The sequence below is a fragment of the Cucurbita pepo genome, chromosome 5, assembly GCF_057944985.1.
Source record: "Cucurbita pepo subsp. pepo isolate OVF chromosome 5, ASM5794498v1, whole genome shotgun sequence".
Lineage (NCBI taxonomy): Eukaryota > Viridiplantae > Streptophyta > Magnoliopsida > Cucurbitales > Cucurbitaceae > Cucurbita > Cucurbita pepo.
In genome coordinates, this window is record NC_141802.1 from 14,595,595 (window position 1) to 14,615,135 (window position 19,541).

The 19,541-nt window shown below is 34.6% G+C and overlaps 4 protein-coding genes and 1 long non-coding RNA gene across 11 annotated transcripts; 3 read left to right on the forward strand and 2 right to left on the reverse strand.

Moving 5' to 3' along the window:
* Positions 1–18: 18 nt before the first annotated feature.
* Positions 19–1,078, forward strand: LOC111796111 (peroxidase 4-like; the record flags this gene model as incomplete). Its single annotated transcript, XM_023678805.2, has 4 exons — positions 19–54; positions 141–332; positions 416–581; positions 677–1,078. Coding segments are annotated over 4 exons (780 nt in total), but the record flags the coding sequence as incomplete, so codon positions are not given.
* Positions 1,079–3,040: 1,962 nt separating this feature from the next.
* Positions 3,041–4,207, forward strand: LOC111796093 (late embryogenesis abundant protein At1g64065). The gene has a single exon (XM_023678783.2). The coding sequence runs from the start codon at positions 3,369–3,371 to the stop codon at positions 3,945–3,947; it is 579 nt and encodes a 192-aa protein (XP_023534551.2). The 5' UTR covers positions 3,041–3,368; the 3' UTR covers positions 3,948–4,207.
* A 1,780-nt stretch (positions 4,208–5,987) lies between these two features.
* On the forward strand, positions 5,988–8,720 carry LOC111795756 (CBL-interacting protein kinase 2). Of its 2 annotated transcripts, none has more exons than XM_023678322.2 (2): positions 5,988–6,144; positions 6,701–8,720. In XM_023678322.2, the coding sequence occupies exon 2, from the start codon at positions 7,112–7,114 to the stop codon at positions 8,546–8,548; it is 1,437 nt and encodes a 478-aa protein (XP_023534090.2). In that variant the 5' UTR covers positions 5,988–6,144; positions 6,701–7,111; the 3' UTR covers positions 8,549–8,720. The 2 variants fall into 2 exon arrangements, with proteins under 2 accessions (XP_023534090.2, XP_086980125.1); XM_087123999.1 differs by having other exon boundaries at positions 6,003–6,144; positions 6,871–8,720.
* A 1,572-nt stretch (positions 8,721–10,292) lies between these two features.
* On the reverse strand, positions 10,293–12,091 carry SIP4 (SOS3-interacting protein 4). The gene has a single exon (XM_023677867.2). It carries the CDS (start codon positions 11,987–11,989, stop codon positions 10,691–10,693), a length of 1,299 nt encoding a protein of 432 aa, XP_023533635.2. The 5' UTR covers positions 11,990–12,091; the 3' UTR covers positions 10,293–10,690.
* A 1,703-nt stretch (positions 12,092–13,794) lies between these two features.
* On the reverse strand, positions 13,795–18,537 carry LOC111795659 (uncharacterized). 6 transcript variants are annotated; one of them, XR_002815226.2, is made up of 6 exons: positions 18,162–18,537; positions 16,693–17,721; positions 16,294–16,455; positions 15,237–15,590; positions 14,924–15,079; positions 13,795–14,172 (listed from the first exon to the last, which is right to left on the reverse strand). It is a non-coding gene; the product is annotated as an uncharacterized LOC111795659 (long non-coding RNA). The 6 variants fall into 6 exon arrangements; XR_002815223.2 differs by having other exon boundaries at positions 14,868–15,079; XR_002815227.2 differs by lacking the exon at positions 14,924–15,079.
* Between the last annotated feature and the right edge of the window lie 1,004 nt (positions 18,538–19,541).

Sequence of the window (19,541 nt, forward strand, 5' to 3'; positions counted from 1 at the left end):
CAATCTCAATTCAACTCAATTCTCCGTGTCCACTTTCGAGACTGTTTTGTTAATGTTGAAAACCCTCCTTTTCTTTTCTTCTTATGTTTCATTATTGTTAATGTGTTCTTCCTTTACTTGATTTTTGTGTCGTGTATTAGAGTTGTGATGGATCTATTCTTCTCGAAGATACTCCTACTCTTACTGGAGAGCAAACTGCAGCTCCCAATGTTAGATCCGTTAGAGGGTTTGATGTGATTGAGAGTATAAAGAAGAATGTCGAAAAAGTTTGTCCTGGTGTTGTCTCTTGTGCTGATATTTTGACTCTTTCGGCTCGGGACTCCGTTGTAGCAGTGAGTTGTGTTTTCACTTTCTAACCCTAATTTGACTCGACTTGATGATCCTAATTCTTTTGTTTTGAAATTAATTGTTATAGCTTGGAGGGCCGAGTTGGGAAGTGAAATTAGGAAGAAGAGATTCCCAAACAGCTAGCTTCTCTGATGTCGCTGGTGCCATTCCTCCGCCAACCGCTACACTCGACAGCCTTATCGATCGGTTCAACACTAAAGGGCTTTCCCCTCGAGATTTGGTTGCCTTATCTGGTATTATCATTCATATACCAAGTTATCATGTGAATCTTTACGTAGCCTTCCCAATCTAAAGCTTTTTTTTTTCTTGCATGCATGCATGCATGCAGGGGCTCACACGATCAGGCAAGCAAAGTGTTTATTTTTCAAGAACCGTATATACAACGAGACCAACATTGATGAATCCTTCGCTGAGGAGAGACAGAGGAATTGTCCAGTAAATGGAGGAGACGATAACCGTGCTCCTCTAGACTTCGAAACTCCAAATCTCTTTGACAACTACTACTACAAGAACCTTCTGGATCAAAAGGCTCTACTCCGCTCCGATCAAGTGTTGCATGATGGTGGATCCACTAATTCCTTAGTTGAACTCTACAGTGACGACAGTGATGCCTTCGAAGCTGACTTTGTGACAGCTATGATCAAGATGGGCGACATTGAGCCGCTCACTGGATCACAAGGCGAGATTCGGAACGTCTGCAGCCGACCCAATTAACCCATATTTTCATATCTAAAATCCTCTAAGCTCAATTATGTTGAACAATATATTTATTTTTTCTATTTCAAATTTGTGTGAGCAAATAATAAACGTTACCGTGATCTTTGTCATTATATTAGTTGATTTATTTTAGTCGGTAAATACAAAATGACAATAAGGTAAGACACCGAGAAGAGGAAAAGATGACAAATTTGCCCCTCTGGATGGTGCAACGCTAAAACTTATCAAACTATTATTTCAAAAACCTTTTGAATAAGAAGGCTTGCTCCACCCCGACCAAATCCATTAATTTATTAATGGAACTATACACTAAAAATGACAAATATTTTACCTTAAAATGTCGGGAACGTTCTTCTCCATAGCCATTTGTCATTTCGAGTTAAGAAGGGTAAAAATGGAATTAAAAAATAATTAAAATTGCAAACCCATTAGGGTAAAATAATAATAACTTAAAACAGCAAATAAAATAATAAATGTAAATCCAATAGGGCAATCTATAAAATATTGGGCTCGATCTAACCAACTTCTTAGTCCATTAACCACGGTCATGGGCTCAGTTATGGGCTCAGTTATGGGCTCAGTTATGGGCTTACGTTTTACAAATTTAGCCCAAATAGTTTTGTTGGCTTAATTTTGTGCACCATTTTTATTACAAATTTCTTTATATTTATGAAATCATTATATTTTATTTTTTCTATTTATCAACATATTTCATTTATGGTAAATGATCTTTATATTAATTACATATCATTGTTTAATTGAGTTGGATTCCGATATAAAAGGAAGGTTACTCGACTTATTAAGTTATAATAATTGTTTTGTCACATTCCACGTACGATTCTAGTTTGGCCTCTCGACTTATCCAACTCAAGTTTATATTTTCAAAATTGAGTTGGATTCGAGGCTGGCTTATCTAGCGTGGATCTGATGTGTTCACACTCATCCTTACTATTTTTAGTTAATTTAAATTATTCAAAACTAAATTTATATTTTTTTTTATATAAATTAAGTGACCCAATTTCTTCCCTGTAATTCTAATTCATGATTGTGGAACTTCTTACGTGTAACTAGAGCTCATAGAGCAACCAAGTGGCTTCATTGTAATTCTAATATCAATGACGACATCGCTGTACAGGTCATGGAAGAAAAATTATTAGGGTAGTTTCATTTATATTCGGTGTAATAGCCCTCATATTAGATTAGGTTATTTACGTTGTTTTCGTTAATTTTTTATTATTATTATTTCTTGTTAAGTTATTTTTGTTGATAACATTGTGGTTTAAATAAATTTCTCGTATATGATTAACCTCATGACATCATTTATGAAGCATTATAAAGGGATTGTTCCAGGCATAGTAGACATGTCATGTATACGATAACGACATTATTTTTAATAGACATATATTTAATATATTTATTAATCAATCATTTCTACCATCATTATATTTTTAAATATATAATATCAAGTTGAGAGAGTTAACTTGTAATATAAACAAAGATATTACTTACAACCATGAACAAAATGAGAGTTATATTTTATGTTTTTAAATATGTATTTTTTTAAAACTAAATTTTAAATTGAATATAAATTATTTATGGACTGTTATAAATTTTGTATAATTATTATTTTTTAATATTGGATAATTTATAATATTTTGTATCACATATATTTGTGAAATATTATGTTTAGTTAAGTTTTTGACGTAATGTCTAAAGTCAATACAACCGGTTAAGTAGCATATAACTTTTTTTGGGTATGGTTGACTACTAATAGCATCTATACGGTACATTTTGAAGCTATTCAGGCCTCCACAATGGTATGATATTGTCCACTTTGACGGTGCCAATGTGGAACTTTTATCATGCAACCCCTTCCCCCTCGAACAAAGTACGCCTTTAGTCATTTTTTACTATGCCTTCGAGTAAGCTTGTGGGACTTTCATCATCCAACACCTCCCCTCGAACAAAGTACGTCTCCTCCTCCTTAATCGAGGTTCGACTCATTTTCTTCTGAGTCTTTTGTTCAACATTTGAGGATTTGACGAACACGACTCTCCACAATCGTATGATATTGTCTACTTTAAACCTAAGTTCTCATGACTTTGCTTTGGGATTCGATCATCGAACAGAATGAACATGGCAGCATGTACACTCGGATATCAAAGCGTTTCTTCAAATTAATTGCGTGTGTAAATTTCAACCTGCAAATTAATGACGTTCGGCAGCTACTTTTCTAAAATCTCTCTCTCCATCGCACCCTATTAGAACCCTAAAAAACCAGAGAATCCAAAACCAGACCTAAAATGGCCGCTCTCAATCGGAAGCGACGAAACATTTGCATAGCCGTATTACTTTCCCTAATCCTGCTCGTAATCTTCATCCTCATTTTAGCATTTACAGTTTTCAAGCCCAAGCAGCCCACCATCACCGTCGATTCACTTTCTTTGCTCGATCTCAACATTTCTCTGAACGCAGCGAGGTTCGGCATCGATCTGAATTTGACTCTGATTGTGCAACTCACCCTCGAGAATCCGAATAAGGTAGCCTTCCAACACTCCGATGGCACCGCCGTCGTGAGTTATAGAGGCGAAGAAGTCGCAGAAGCGCCGATTCCGTCCGGTCGGTTGTCGGCCGACGGGACAGAGAAAATGAACCTAACGCTGACGATGATGGCGGACCGGATGCTAGCCAAGTCGGAGCTGTTCTCCGATGTGCTCACCGGTGAACTTCCAATTAGCACTTTCGCTCGGCTGGCCGGGAAAGTGACGGTGATCGGTGTTTTCAAGATTCGTGTTGTGGCATTGTCGTCTTGTTATCTCACCATCAACATTAGAAACAGAAACGTTGAGGATCAGCGATGCGAATATCGGACTAAGCTCTAAGAATTTCCGTCCAAGTAGTTTTTTGGGTTCTGGTTTTTGGAGGTGGAAATCGAAAATTAAACACAATCCTAGGGGTAAATATGGAAATTTTTTCAGTCCAATAGGCGTTTAGCGATGCTTGTGATGGCCAATGCACAGCGCGTGACTTGTCTTCTAACGACGGAGGGTATAATGGTAAATTGCCGTGTGGAGACTTGTTTTTTTAAAATCTTTTTTTACCAAATTTATAGAGAAATGACGTCATTTTGTAAATAATCTAATTTCTTTTTTTTTTTTTTTTTTTTTTTTTCTAATGTTTATTAGATTATATATGGCTGAATTGTAAAAATATATATAAGCTAAATTTGCTATGTTAGGTTAGCAGATCCCTTGATAGCTTGTAATTCATTTTTATTCGATTAGGTTAACATTTAGTGTCGGTAATACTCATAAGTCACCAAGGGACCCATTGAAGAAGATATTGATCGAATTGGTGAAAACCATAATTCTTCGTTTTTTTTGTGGTCAAATCCCCGAAAAAATATAGTAAATGATAATATTAATTTTTAAACTTTGATAAACCAGTTTTAACTTTTAATTTTGTGTTTAATAATTATTAATTACACTTTTTTATTTAAAAAATATTTAATAAATCTCTAAGCTTTCGATGGACGTAACATCATATAATGTCGGAGAGACTTAACTTTATACCAACGCCATTCGCAGAGTTTTAACTTTATATCAATGTACAGGATTAAAAAGTATTTAATAAATCTCTTAGCTAAAAGATTTTATTTAGGTGTGACAAATAAAAGTTGTGTGATGAGTAGGTGTTATCGTATCGAGTAGATAAGAATAAACGTTTAAATTGGAGAACCAACCACAAAAAGTTTCCATTTTTACGGACAAGAAAAAAAACCTATACCCGTCTGATTATTTCTTAACTTTAGTTTGGTTGGATGACTTATTTGCTGCAAGAACCAAACATGCTCTGTAGCTTCTACATGTCGTGTTTTATGTTTGTATGACGTGTATTAAGTTATGTTTATGTTATGATGTCAGATATACTATGATATAATTATGCTATGCCATGAAACTATTTTAATGTTATGGGACCTCATGCATTTTGTATGATGAATCAGGATACTTCATTGCTACATTTAATACCAGCATGTACCTTACTATGTTTATGTTCGTCATGATATTATGTATGTTCTTTCCCTCGTGACATCTGATACTATGAGTGTGCGCTAGCTTGACTAGTCAGGCTCTAGAGATACATATACGAGAACGTCTAGACTTGAAAGTACTCCACACATCCAGCCATGTCTAGACTTGAAAGTAGAGCCCAAGGACATGATATGATGTTTTTACGAAAAGATAGGTCCCACCACGATTGATGTGGTTGCATTTTTTCAACCCCAACTACTAATTCTTTTCACGTAAAGGTAAGACACCCATGTTTGGTGAAAGCATTACTGTGAAGACCACGGAACCAAAGCTAAGATAGTAACATTTATGTTTAAATTATAGGATTTCAATTAGATCACAAAATTTTCGTTACTTTGAACGATTGTTATTTCGTTTCCGCTATTTCTTTGATGTTTACTTTCAATTGAAATGAATTTTACGAATGTTCAAATCCATGACATCGTTTGTACAATGTTTTAAATGAACATTTTCGCGCATAATAGACATGTCATGCATGCAATGACGACCTTATTTTTAATAAGAAAATAGGGTAAGTCGTTACCTTCTTTCTTTTCGGTGTAACTAGTTGTCCTAAAAAATGACTTAAACGCATCTCGCTTTTTGTTTAGCAAACCCAAATAACATATTAACTAAGGCTCGATAATTTAAACAAAATAGTAACGATTTAGATTTTGAATAACCATAAAGGGTGTTTTTATTAAACAAAATTATTTTGTAGAAAATTAAAGATGAGTCATTGGATCTGTTGAACAGGTGGTGTGATGTAACTGGTGTTTCACTTGGAGAAACGTGCAGTTGCCCGTATACGATCACGGCCCGAAAAGCAGGCTGGTCGAGTTTTCTATGATGCACCCAGTTCTGCGGCCCTCCCATATGCATTACATTGAAAAATCATTTCGAATTTATGAGCTTAAACCAAGCTTCCATCTTAATCCTCTCCATTAATCCTCGATCTCGAGATTTTGCTGCTCTTAACCACAAGCCGCCTCTTCGCTTAACCAAAACGGTAATTGATTTACTCCACTTTCTTGTAAGGGTTCAAGAATTAAGAATTTATGGACTCTTAATTTGGTTATCATTATGGATTATCTGCTTCATGTTCTTTCTTTTTGTGTTCTTTGATTTTGATTTTGATTTTCTTCAGTTTACTACTGTGTTAGAATTTTATTGCGAAGATAGATAGATAGATAGATACAGAGAGAGAGAGAGAGAGGCGTTGCTTCTTTTCTGAGAATATTCTGGTTTTTGTTGTATTTGCTTCAATCTATTGCACTAACTATGAGAAAGATACCTTCGAGTTCTTTGGTTATGGAGAGGCTTAATTTGAGTGGGAAGATTAAAAAATGAAGCAGAAACAGGGAAGCGGTAGATTGAAATGTTTGGAGAATTCTAATAGCTTTACAGATTGATAATTGATTATAAATTCTTGTTGCGGTTGTGGATGTGATTCTGATTGTATATGCGTTTGTGAGTTTAGTTTTGTAATTTTTTTTTTTTTTTTTTTTTTTCCTGAATTGAAAGTTCATTAATATGAATGGTTGCAAACTTCCCTTTGCCGTCAGGGATCTCTTGCTGAGTATCTCGCTTTTGGCTGAAGGGTGGGCGGTGGTGGTTGATTTCGATTAAAGAGAAACCAGTGGTGCTCCAATTCTCTGGTTTTCCAGGGAATGCCGAAAAATGACTCTTATCCTTCACAATCCTTTCTCAAACATCTATAATTGTTTTGATGCAGTTGAATTGCCCTGTTTTGCATTGGAGGAAAACAGTGTCATAAATCAGGAAACCTCACCTGATTTGTGCTTTCAAACGCTCAATCTACCTGCAAGGTATTGCGTAGAGCGCGTACTCTATCAGTACTCGATTTATGGGAAGATGGTTGAGCATCTTTTTTATTATCAACTCCTACATTGTTGATCTGGTTGATATTAGGATATTGTTCTGTACTTTTCAATATTAGGATTTGATAGATTGGGATGGATAATAAGCAGATTGTGGTGGTTCAAAGATATGAATTAGGGAGATTACTCGGCCAAGGAACCTTTGCGAAGGTATATTATGCGAGAAATACAGAAACTAATCAAAGCGTGGCCATTAAGGTGATCGATAAAGAAAAGATCACGAAGGCTTCGCTAATAGATCAGATTAAGCGTGAAATATCTATTATGCGACTTGTTAGGCATCCTAATATTATACATCTATATGAGGTTATGGCCACCAAGACTAAGATCTACTTCGCCTTGGAATATGCTAAAGGCGGTGAGCTCTTTGACAAGGTTGCTAAAGGGAGGCTGAGGGAAGAAGTTGCTTGGAAATACTTTTATCAGTTGATCAATGCTGTTGATTTTTGTCACAGTAGGGGAGTATATCACCGTGATATAAAGCCAGAGAACCTACTTCTTGATGAAAATGAGAATCTTAAGGTGTCTGATTTTGGTTTAAGTGCTTTAGCCGAGTCCAAGCGCCAAGATGGGTTGCTACACACTACTTGTGGTACTCCAGCTTATGTTGCTCCTGAAGTCATCAATAGGAAGGGCTATGATGGTGCAAAAGCTGATATCTGGTCTTGTGGAGCAGTCTTGTTCGTCTTATTGGCAGGTTATCTCCCATTCCACGATTCAAATTTAATGGAGATGTATAGGAAGATTGGAAAAGCGGACTATAAATGCCCTAGTTGGTTCCCTCGTGATGTACGTCGGCTGCTTATGAGGATGCTTGATCCAAACCCCGCTACTAGAACTTCCATAGCAATGATAAGGCAAAGTTCCTGGTTCAAAAAAGGATTGAGGTTTAAGATGTTAAGAAGTGAAACAGGAAGTGATGCTAAAGCGAGTGAAGATGCAGCAGCTGTTTCTGGACCATCAGAGAGTAGTAGTGTGTCAGCAGATGGAAATCAAGAGCCAGATAGACCTCCGACGTTGAACGCTTTCGATATCATCTCCCTTTCTGCTGGGTTCAATCTATCCAGTTTATTTGAAGACAACTCAAAGAGGAAAGAAACATTGTTTACTTGTAGAAAACCGGCCTCTGTTATTCTCTCCAAGCTAGAAGATATCGCTAAACTTCTCAGGTTTCGGGTGCAGAAGAAGGAAGCAGGCCTACTGAAGTTCGAGGCGCTGACAGAGGGTAAAAAGGGGCCTTTATCCATTGATACAGAGATATTTGAGATTACTCCATCCTTCTATTTGGTGGAGATGAAAAAATCCAATGGGGACACATTGGAGTATCAGAAGATATTAAAAGAGGACATAAGACCGGCTCTACAGGATATTGTATGGGTATGGCGAGCCGAGCCGGAGCAGGAGCAGGAGCAGCAGCAACAACAGCCTCAGCCTCCGCCTCCGCATCAGCCTCTCGAACTGCAGGATCGGGATCCATATCTGGACCGAGAGGGTGTGTCACAACAGCAGTAGCAGCTCGAAGAACAATCATAAAACCTGGATTTGCAAGGACCTTAATGTCGATCTCCCCCAACTTGTACTAGTAACATACTTTTCTGTACATTTGTTCATCTACTAAAGCTACACTACATTCTGATAAACACTTACACAACAAAATTGCAAAATCTATTATCAGCTTCTTATATCTTTCACATATTCACAAGAAGTACCCGAATTACGTTTTGTACATCGAACTTCATCCGTAACAATCCATACATATAGAATCTGTATCTTGTCATTGGCCAGGCTATGAAATCCTGCCTGATTGATCAAGGAGAGGAGCTTCAAAAGAGTAATACAAGCTCGGAAGCAGCTGGAGTTCTAAAGTCTGCTTCCATGTAAGTGAAACCTATAAACTTTAAACTCCACAGACCTCTGATAGAGCATAAGATATTTGTCTGATGAGATATAAACTTCATTGTCCAAATGCTTTTGAACTGCTGTTGCTTTCATGACAGTTCTGGGTCACGCGGCTGTGTTATGGCATTGGGTTTGGCTGGAAGGAACAAAAGTGAAGGTTGGTGAGTTTGGCAAAAAGGAAGAGACACGTTTGCAAGTCATCATGTGGGATTTAGATTTCATTGGTAACGCCTATCTCCAAATGTCATTCTTCAAAGTCATTCATAAATATAACTTTACAGCACTGCTATGTTCTTGGTGGCTCTGCACTTGAATTGAAAGGTTTGGTTTGTGTAACTTTTCAGCATACTTTTTTAACCCATTTAACACCCGGATATAGTTAAGTTGGTAGAGCTGTATGAGGTCAAGATCTCATGTACGATCGCTCGAGTGTCAATTAGGTGACCTTACATTAGAATTCATGGCTAATAATGATAACAAGTGTCATGTTTTATATGTTTTGCATCACTTTTCGGGAAATATATACGCTATCAGTATATGGATAACCATCTCTCAAGAACAGGTCTATGTTCGTGAGAAGAAATTGCTAATGGTTATCGATTTTCTTAACGAAGGATTGAAATTGAAGTTGTTGACGGTATTATTAGCAATAATGGTGTGGGAATCTTTAAGGCCATTAAGAAAAATGAATTGTTCATAACATTACAGCTTAGCATGGGGCCCCTTTAATCATTTAACTAATTTCCTATTTGAACATTTCCAGCCTCACAAACCATATTCTTCTTCCCACTTGCCAATCTGTCACCATTATTTTTTTTTTTTTTTTTCATTTCATAAATCTTTTTATATTTTTGGTTAAATTATATATTTATATAAAATACCCGCTATTTAACCTTTAAAATACTTTAAAATATTGGACGAAAAATTATGAGGTAAGAGTGGTTATGATACTTTTCCTTTGACGTTCTTATGATTTTTCGACTCTAATGATAACTATGAAGCATTTATAAAATTTAAGATTTAAACTTTGTGAAATTGAAGTTGATATATGATTTTGCTTGGTATGGTCAAGAAATTTCTCGGCCACATCTCCCAAATATGATGCTTTCATCTCCATTTCATGTGCCCTTGTCTCTATGCATGCCACTTTCCGACTCAAAAGATGACAACGAGATGAGACAAAACAACTCGAGACAGAAATTTATTAAACCAAACTTCGTCCCAAAGTATCTCAACAACTAAAACGATATCAACTTCAATTCTGGAAAACTTCCCAATCATCAACCATCGAACCATCGAGCTCGAAATCATGAAAATGAAAAAGAAAGAAAAGAAGTAGAAAATGAAAGAAAAAGAATGGCATTGAATTGGTGAGATTTTTATATACACCAAAAGGAAATGGTATTTACATAATAATATACATACATAGAAAACGGCTAAACAAAAAAAACCCTAATTCTTCTGAGTTCTTAGCAGTACCAGGGAATTCATCCTTAAATTCCACTGGCAGATGCTTTTATTTTTTTAAAAATTCTTTTTAATAGCAGATTAAAGGGTATTACAGTTCTTAACTACTTCATTAAGATTCTTAATTCTTTTTATTTTTTCCATTTTTTTTTCATTATAATTATTAACGTTCTTGAAATTCATCAATTTTTTAAATCGAAAATACATTACAGCATCTTCTTCTTCGATCGTCAACATCACCCTTTCTGCCCTAATTTTTTTGTTCGATTCTGAAGAATTCCACATGTCTCACTGGTTTTGGTCGCCGGAATCTTGTTGTGATGTTGACGTCGACGCTTCGTTGCCGGTGAGGTGAAATTTGAGCTTCTTCTTCAACAATTCCTTACACGATTCTGCATCTCCACTTCTTCTTCTCGCCTCCACCACTACCAATCCGTCGGTTAACCGGAAAATTTCGATTCCGATTGATAAATTACGATTCTGCCCATCCAATTCAACTCCAAATTCCTTTTGTTTCTTCACCTTCAAATTCTCTGCCCTAGCGAGTTCTTCGATTTTCTCCACGATCTTCTCTGGAGACTCTGCTGATACGAATCGCTCACTGTCCGCCTCTATGTTGTGCGAATTATCGAACAAACCGGATAGATCTAATCCAGATGAGAATGATATTAGGTCGAATGCGTTCAAATTCATCGATTCAGATTCGTCTTTCTCTTCATATTTCACCTCGTAATCATCGTAGAAATTGATCTCCTTAATTGGTCCTTTTTTGAACCACGGATCGCTGAGAATCTCATCGACGGTGATTCTCGTTTGAGGATTTGTATCCAGAAGTCGCGATAGAAATCTCTTGAGGTCCGGCGACATCCATTTAGGGCACCGATATTCTCCCTTGTAAATCTTCTTGTACATGGCCATAAGATTCGGATCATTGAACGGAAGGTAACCAGCACTCAACACGAAAAGAATCACACCACAGGACCACACATCGACTTTCGCACCGTCGTAGCCTTTCTTCGACAAGATCTCCGGCGCGACATACGCCGGAGTTCCACAGAGTGTGTGCAAAAGGCCATCGGAGCGGATCTGGTCCGTTAACGCACTGAGACCGAAGTCCGAGACCTTGAGATTTCCATTCTCGTCGACGAGGAGATTCTCCGGCTTCAGATCGCGGTGGTAGATCCCACGCGCGTGACAAAAACCGACAGCAGAAATCAATTGCTGGAAGAATTTCCTGCTCAAATCCTCGCTGAATCGGCCCTTAGCAACCTTGGCAAAGAGCTCGCCTCCTTTGACGAATTCCATAACAAAGTAGATCTTGGATTTGGTAGCGAGAACCTCATGGAGTTTGACGATGTGTGGATGGCGGAGACGGCGCATGATGTCGATCTCCCGCTTGATGTTAGACATTAGCGTTGTGCCATAGATCTTCTTCTTATTGATGACTTTAACGGCGACGCTCTGGCCGGAGCGAAGGTCGCGGGCATGGTAGACCTTGGCAAAGGCGCCGCAGCCGAGGAGCTTGCCGAGCTCGTACTTGCCAAACAGGGCATTATTGCCGGCGGAGTAGGGTTCGATCTCCGGCATCAGGCTGCGAAGGGCCAGAGATCGAATCGAAATTACAGAGAAAAATGGAAGAGAATCAAAATGGCGGAGAAGAGAAGAGGATTTTGAAAATGATTATAAAAAACAGACACGGAGAAGAGATTGTTATATTATAGAACAAGATTTGGAAGAATCCTGAAAGAAGGGCAAATTTGGAATTTCATATTTTTAAAATCAGAAAATTAATTAATGTTAAAAAAACTTTTAACTTACTTCCTAATTTTTCCATTAACTTTCCATTAATTTATGTCTCACTTAATTCCTAACCTTTTTCGAGTTACATTTTTTATTTTGTATTTAATAAATTTATTAATATAATAAATATTTTAATTTTATTTATATTAGATATAAAATTGTATTTTATGCGGTAAATTTCAAATCTAGTAAGTACGTGAATATATTCTTGTAATTTATTAAACATTTTTTAAAAGTTTATGAATTTTATAGAATTTATTAGAGACTTTTCTATTTTAAGCGTATTTTAATAGATAGACAGCTCTTATAAATCTATTGTTAATTTAAACATAAATTATTAGGCAACAAAAAAAAAAATTATTAATTCGAATCTCCAACCAATAAAGTTGCGAATAAGAACAAGTTCCGTGTCATTATGTTAATAAAAAATAAGATGAATTTTTTTTATTTAAAAAAATGAATTTATGAATTAAATTTGAAATTTAACAAATAGAGAGAGGGGTGGAATTTACCGATTTTTATGACTTTTTAAAATTTATTTTACTTGATAATTAAATTTAAAACATTTAATAAAGATTTGGGGTTAAGGGTACTTGTTAGGTTGTGATTGGCTGGGACTTGACACGTTTATGATGTGATGCCACGTCGGCGCCGTCCGCGGTATCTAACTTCAACGCGTTGACTGGTGAAACTGAGCGTGAAACGAAACGACGAGAAGAAGTGTCGTTTTCACGTGAATACTTGAAACTGTGTTCTTTTTTTTACCCCCGTTTTGTGGCTTTCGTTTTGCCAACTGGACTTTGGAACGGTCAATTTTAAAAACCTAAAACAGCCACCGAGTTATTTTATTTATTTATTTATTTGTGAGGAGAGAGAAGGGTAATTTTGGAATATGTGTTTGGTAATTGGTAGTTGGTTGTAGACTTAGAAATTGGATAATATATTCATAAACAATAAAACTAATAATTAAAAATAAAAAGAGAACTAAAATTTAGATGGTATCTTAAAAATTATTAATATTTTATTTTATAAATATCTTTCAAAACAATAAAAAAATATATCCTTAAAATTTTATAAGTTTTTTTTAACGCTCTTAATTTTTTTTTAAAAAAAAGTTGTACAATTAATACCTTGCACTTATGAAAGTTACGTTAAAATGATTATTTGTAAAATATAGATTAATAAAATTATCTTTAAATTTTTCATTTTGGATAAAAAATATTCTTAAATTTTCATATATTGAACTACCTTCTTCATACTTGATAGAAAAGGATCCCATCCCATGATCCTGAACTCATCTTATCGATCACAAATCCCAAGTTTGTCTATTCCAAAAATACCCTTAAACTTAAAAAAAAAAAATTAAAAATAATACTTACATGTTAAAAAATACTCTAATTTTTAAAAGTAAATGGTGTTAATGCTAAGATATGTTCATTTGTTAACTTACAATATTTTAAAATAGTGAGCTATTTAACCATAAATTAAAATTAAAACTTAGAATATTTTAATGGGAGGAAATAAAAAAGGAAATTTCTAAAATATGGAATTGGATTCTACTTTTATTTTATTTTATTTTATTTAAAAAAAAAAAAAAAAAAAGTGATTGGATAAGAGCACGCGCAGGCAGCAAAGTAAGCTCGACGCGCATACACCCAGACATTCAATTTTCACATGCTCATTCATATTATTGCTTTTAATAATATGTCAAAAACTATTTGTATTTTACTTTATATATAATCAACCCTAAACCCTGTTTTTAATCTTTTTCTAATTTAACTCTATTAAAATTAGTGAGTTTTTAAAAGTCCCATTATCTTTTATTACTGCGAATTAGTGAAATTAAAAGTTTATAGTAAGGAGTAAAAATGATGTCTTTTTCTTCTTAAAATTATATACAACCAGAAAATGGAAGGGCAGAAGGGACCTTTCCTGTAAGCTTCAAATAACCACGTGTCCGAAGATGATTCCTGGAAATTACGTAAAGATATCAAAACAGAGTACAAGTTCAAATCTGACACAATTAAAATAAGTAATTAATTAAACAAAATAAAATAAATAAATAAATAAATAAATAAATGATGTCACGGAATATTCACCGAATCACAGCTCCATGTACTTTTTTATTATATATTAGAGAGTCTAAACAAATATCACGCTTAATAATTAATAATTAATAATTAATATGATTTGAAAACCAAACCCAATTCCTATGTTCTATTAATCTCAATTCTCACCCACCATTTATGTGCCTCATCATTAAACCTTCCTAATACCAAATTTTACCTTCCTAATAATCCAAATTTTATCATAAACTTTTGCACTCTGGTTCGAGATTAGGCATGCCCATTGCATACCAAAACAACTCTTGTATTATACTACTTTATTGCTTTCATGATATATATAGTTTTCTTATTATATTTCCTAGGGGTATGATGTTTTCACAAAATCATGCATATGCTTGGTATACCGGGAGATGCTACTAGTCATCATTTTTCCTATCTATAAGTAGATGGATAAATGTTATCTAAGTCATCGTGTTGCCTTTCTTGGTTCCTAGCCTATCAATCTTGCTTTCAAACTCTGCCACCATTTTCTAAAATCTTCTTCATAACGCAGGGCCAAAGACTTTAAGCATACATGGTCGGGGCCAAAGGAAGAGTACCTAACTTGAACTCTTATACAAAAGTCTCGGGCTCGAAGAGGGTACCCTTGCTTTACCGTAAAAAAATTCACCCAAACGACAGGGCCGATCAAGTCATCCTTCTGCAAATTTCTCTATCAATTTTCCCCAATGCTACCCCAATGTTACGTAGATCCATTGAGAAAAGGAAGGATCATCTTTAAAACAGACCATTCCAAGTAAGCACCACCAACCTTAACAATAATGTTCAACAAAGTGTGAAAATATAAAACTATAAATATCAAATCAAAATTAAGCACCAACCTTAGCAGTAATGAGTTGGCTTAGTCGCCATAAGAACTTTAAACAAATATAAGACAAATGAATTCAATTCATGGTGTTCATCTATACCTGTATGAGGAGTTACGCAGTTGCCAAAAACTGGTGAAAATTAAGCATCAATCTGAATATAGCTTCAGTGATTTAAGTCAAATATCCTCAAGTAAGATCACAACACAAGTATTATTATATAGTGAGTAAGAGAAATAATTAGACGAAGGTCCAGGTGATGAAACGTATCTGTATCCCGATAATGGTGCGAAGGGTGCATGCATCAGGCAGCTCAGAGGCCATCTTTATAAAGCTGGCTTTCCACTCACACTTAATATTCTTCCATTACTTTAACGCACCAATAATTCACACTCCTCGGAAGGCGCAGGCTAATCATTTAGTTTCACTGTTCTTCATATTGCACGACCACCGCAGCTGCAATAACGACAAAAAGAAAATTTAAACGAAAAGCACAAGAGAACAAAATACGAAAAGAAGGAAACACAATATCCAATAAAGAGACAATTGAATGAACAAACTTTCTAACTTGTGGAGATATACTTGGCCCATGTTTTTGGATTCAAATAAGAACTAGTAGGATTTTTTATCCCTTGTATTGTTTTCTCACCACGAACTTCTTGTTTCTATCTTATGATAAACGTGATTGAAAAAATATATGTTAGAACAACCTTTATTTAAAACCCTACAGAAGGAATAGGTTGAAATTTTAGGGCCCCCTTTGGGTTTGGGTTTGAAAGGGAGAGAAAGTGATGTTGTAACATATGCCTCAATACTAAAGACTCAAAGCTCACCAGAATAGGGGCCCATAATTTCCCACAGCTACCGATTCTTCCAAGAAATAATGGGCTCCTTTATCTCATTTCAATATCAAGATGGGTCGAGGTCAACAGAAAGGGGGTTGTTCAATGAATTAAAAGAAGAAACAAATTAGCACCGGGGAACCCAAGCCATAAATATAGGCTAGTAGCTAGGTTGAGCAATTAGGAGATATTTACATGCTAATCTAATGGGGTAAAATAATAGAACCTTACCCTCCCATGAACCAAGTAAAACACGAGATTGATTTAAACAAATAATTAAAGCAATTAACATTACAATTCATACACATTTACAACACCTGCATGAAAATTACAATATTCTGGTCAAGGAAAAATATGTTTATCACGATCTTTATTTCCATGGTATAGGCTTACAAACAATTGTGTTTCCTTTCCTTCAAGCATCTTCGCCTCTTGTGTTGCCTCAGGATACGTGCAAGCAAATCATTGTGAAATCCGGTCTGTGTGGGATATGGTCAACAAAGGCAATTGTTAATGTCAAATTATAATGAGATGAAGGGAACAATAACTGAAATAATAAAAGTTTAATAGGATGTCTTGACGTGTTTCTTTTGAGATCAGTGATTCTTTTCTTGTTTAAAAAACAAAACAAAATAGGGATTTACAGTTTTCCGGTAGACTAGTAACACTGTATTCGAGCTAAAGAAAAGAACCAAGGCAAAAGTAAAGTAATCTACCAATAAATTGGATGTATCAGCAATGAATGATAAACTTGCATTTTTTTGCTCACTCACAATCTGATTACCTGCACTAAATATCAACAAATACAAAAAGAAAGGGCCACGATGCAGCATGTAAACAAGAATAGCTAAATATATTTCAGTATAAATGAAAATGAAAATTTACACACGATGGAATGAATAACCTAAATTTATGATCACAGTTTCCTCCTGTATGAGCCAAACCTAACATTTCGCTAGATGTCCATTTTCACAAAGAAAGCAACCTCATACCTTTCTAAGCCTGTTGGCTAAGGGCAACTTGTATTGTGCATAAGAAATGCAACCTACAGTACAAAAATGTTTAAAACTAGTTGCTGGAGTTTCTAAAACGAAGTCTTATCGCCTTTGACCATAGTATCAACCAAGTCAATCTACTAAGTGAAGCTAGAGTTCGGAGGGGTTTCTCTGTTTTACACAAAGATAGTTGAAGTTCCTAATTGTAAACCAGCTTAGATTTTTTGTTCTCAAGCTAACCAGCACAATTCCATACTCCATTTGATTATCCATCTCCAATTACATGGAAATATAACAGAGGACAATAAAGTCCAATAAACAAGCATTGGTCAGAGGGCATAGAACATAACAAAGATAACAAGAAAAAGAAATCCAGTTTGTAACAGAGAGGACACTAAAGTCCAATAAATTTAATCCTACCATAACTATGGCAAGGAAATAGAAAATTCAGCACAAAATTGTGTTAAGCTCAAATACGACTCTTTCTCCTTCATGCGTGGTCGACAAGCTCAAAAGGCATGAAAGAGTTCCAAAAAATGGTTTTATGAGTCACTTCACCTTTGTAAGTTAACCCCTTTTTCTATACCTGGCATGAAATTGTACCGCCACAGTCGGCCAGAGGCTTCGCACTGGCCTCAAATGTAGGTTATTCTTACAATTTGAATCAAGTTTCAAGACCAAATGATCCAAACATATAGTAGCAATGTCACCATGCTTGCCAATACTTCTACAATATTATTGGTTCCTCTTCTAGGAAAAAAAAAAAGTAATTGTCATATTTTTCAACCATGATATAATGGGAAGTGTAGACCAACAATTGGTAAAACAGTCGCATTCTAATCTCTAAAATTTTAGAAAATTCCATAAGAAGATCAGCATCAGAAAAAATAAACTCCAGTAAACTGTAGACCCTTCAACATCGAAAGTTCAAAAATGACACGAAAACATCAAAGTTGACTTCAATATCTTCAACTGCATGACAACACATTAATGAGAACCTTCCGACCATCCATAACTCAACTCATTGATACAATAGTTCTTAAAAAACAAACGGCAAACTAGTTTCCTACAGTTTGTGATTCGCACTCTTCTAAGGAACCAAACATGGACTAGAAACTGTCGGTTAAAAGCACAAACACACATAATTCCAAAGCGAGACGATAATCGATCACGAATACAAAATCACATACGAAAAGGATTAAGGAGAGGACGGAGAGAAACCTTCAGAAAAACGTCATCACAAGGCTCCGGAGGAAGCGAATGAGCAAAGCAGCAGAGAAGAGACGGCGAGGAAAAGAGAGAGGAAGAACGGAAATGCGAGCAGCAATCGTTTAAGATTCAGATTGAAAACTATGTAATTACTATTGTAATATACCATCAGGATCCCCTCAGGTTTTTTGCAATCCACATGTTCAATTGCCGCTTCAAGAGCATTTCCATGGCAACTCCCTTTCTCTCTCCCATCGCCGCAACCCTAACCTCCGTCACCGCCATTCGCTCCCTTTCTTCCCATCCTCTGAGTGTTTCGGTACCGATGGACGACACCAAAACCCTTCGGTCGCCGTTTCCCAACCCTTATTTTATAGAATGCCTCCGTCCGATAATTACAAAAATACCATACTAACTATTTACCTAAATTAATAAAAATAATTTTGTATTTAGACAAAAAAAAAAAAAAAAAAAAAAAAAAAAACAATATATATATTATTACTGTTATTTTTTTTTTAATGAAAACATTAATATTTATTTCAAAAATATCTTGAACAATTAGAGGGGTTTCAAAAAATCCCTTTAATTTTCAAAATTATTTTTAAAAAATACCGTTAAATTTTTAAAAATATTATTAATACTCTTAATTTAAAAAAAAATATTCAAAATAACATTAAAATTTTTTGAAATAATTGTTGATAGAAAAAAAAATTAGGTAAAGGATATTAATGCTATTTTTAAAATTTGATAGATATTTTTTAAATATATTATTAAGTTGTTATAGTATTAATTAATTTTTTTAAATTTTAAAAGGTATTTTTGAAACATTAAAAAAAATTCAAGAATATTTTAAAAATAAATATTAATAATTTCAATTTAAAACTAACTAGAAATAAAATATTTTTAGATTTTTTTTTTTTTAATTTAAGAGTATTATTCAAACTTTTTATAAATTTTAGAAGTATTTTTTAAAACAAAAAATACAAATTTTATGAATAATTTTATTTATTTAACCTATGACATCATTTTTTTTTATTTAAATTTTTGGTGGGATAATTTAAAATATTAAAATTAATTCGGATCATTCAATAAAATTCTAAAAATATTCCTAAAATTATTTATAAAATTTTATTAAAGCCTAAAAATAGCTTTTAAGCATAATAATTAAATTATAATTTCTTTTCAAATTATAGGAATAAATTAAATTAAAGATAAAAATTAGTTTAATCAATTTTGGTCTTATTTAAAAAATGGGAAAAAAAATTAAAAATAAAACAACAAGAAATTAATTTCAAATGATCAAATTGCTTGAATTCTACCCGAGCTAATTAAGAAGAAAATCCTGAATATATTAGTAAGAA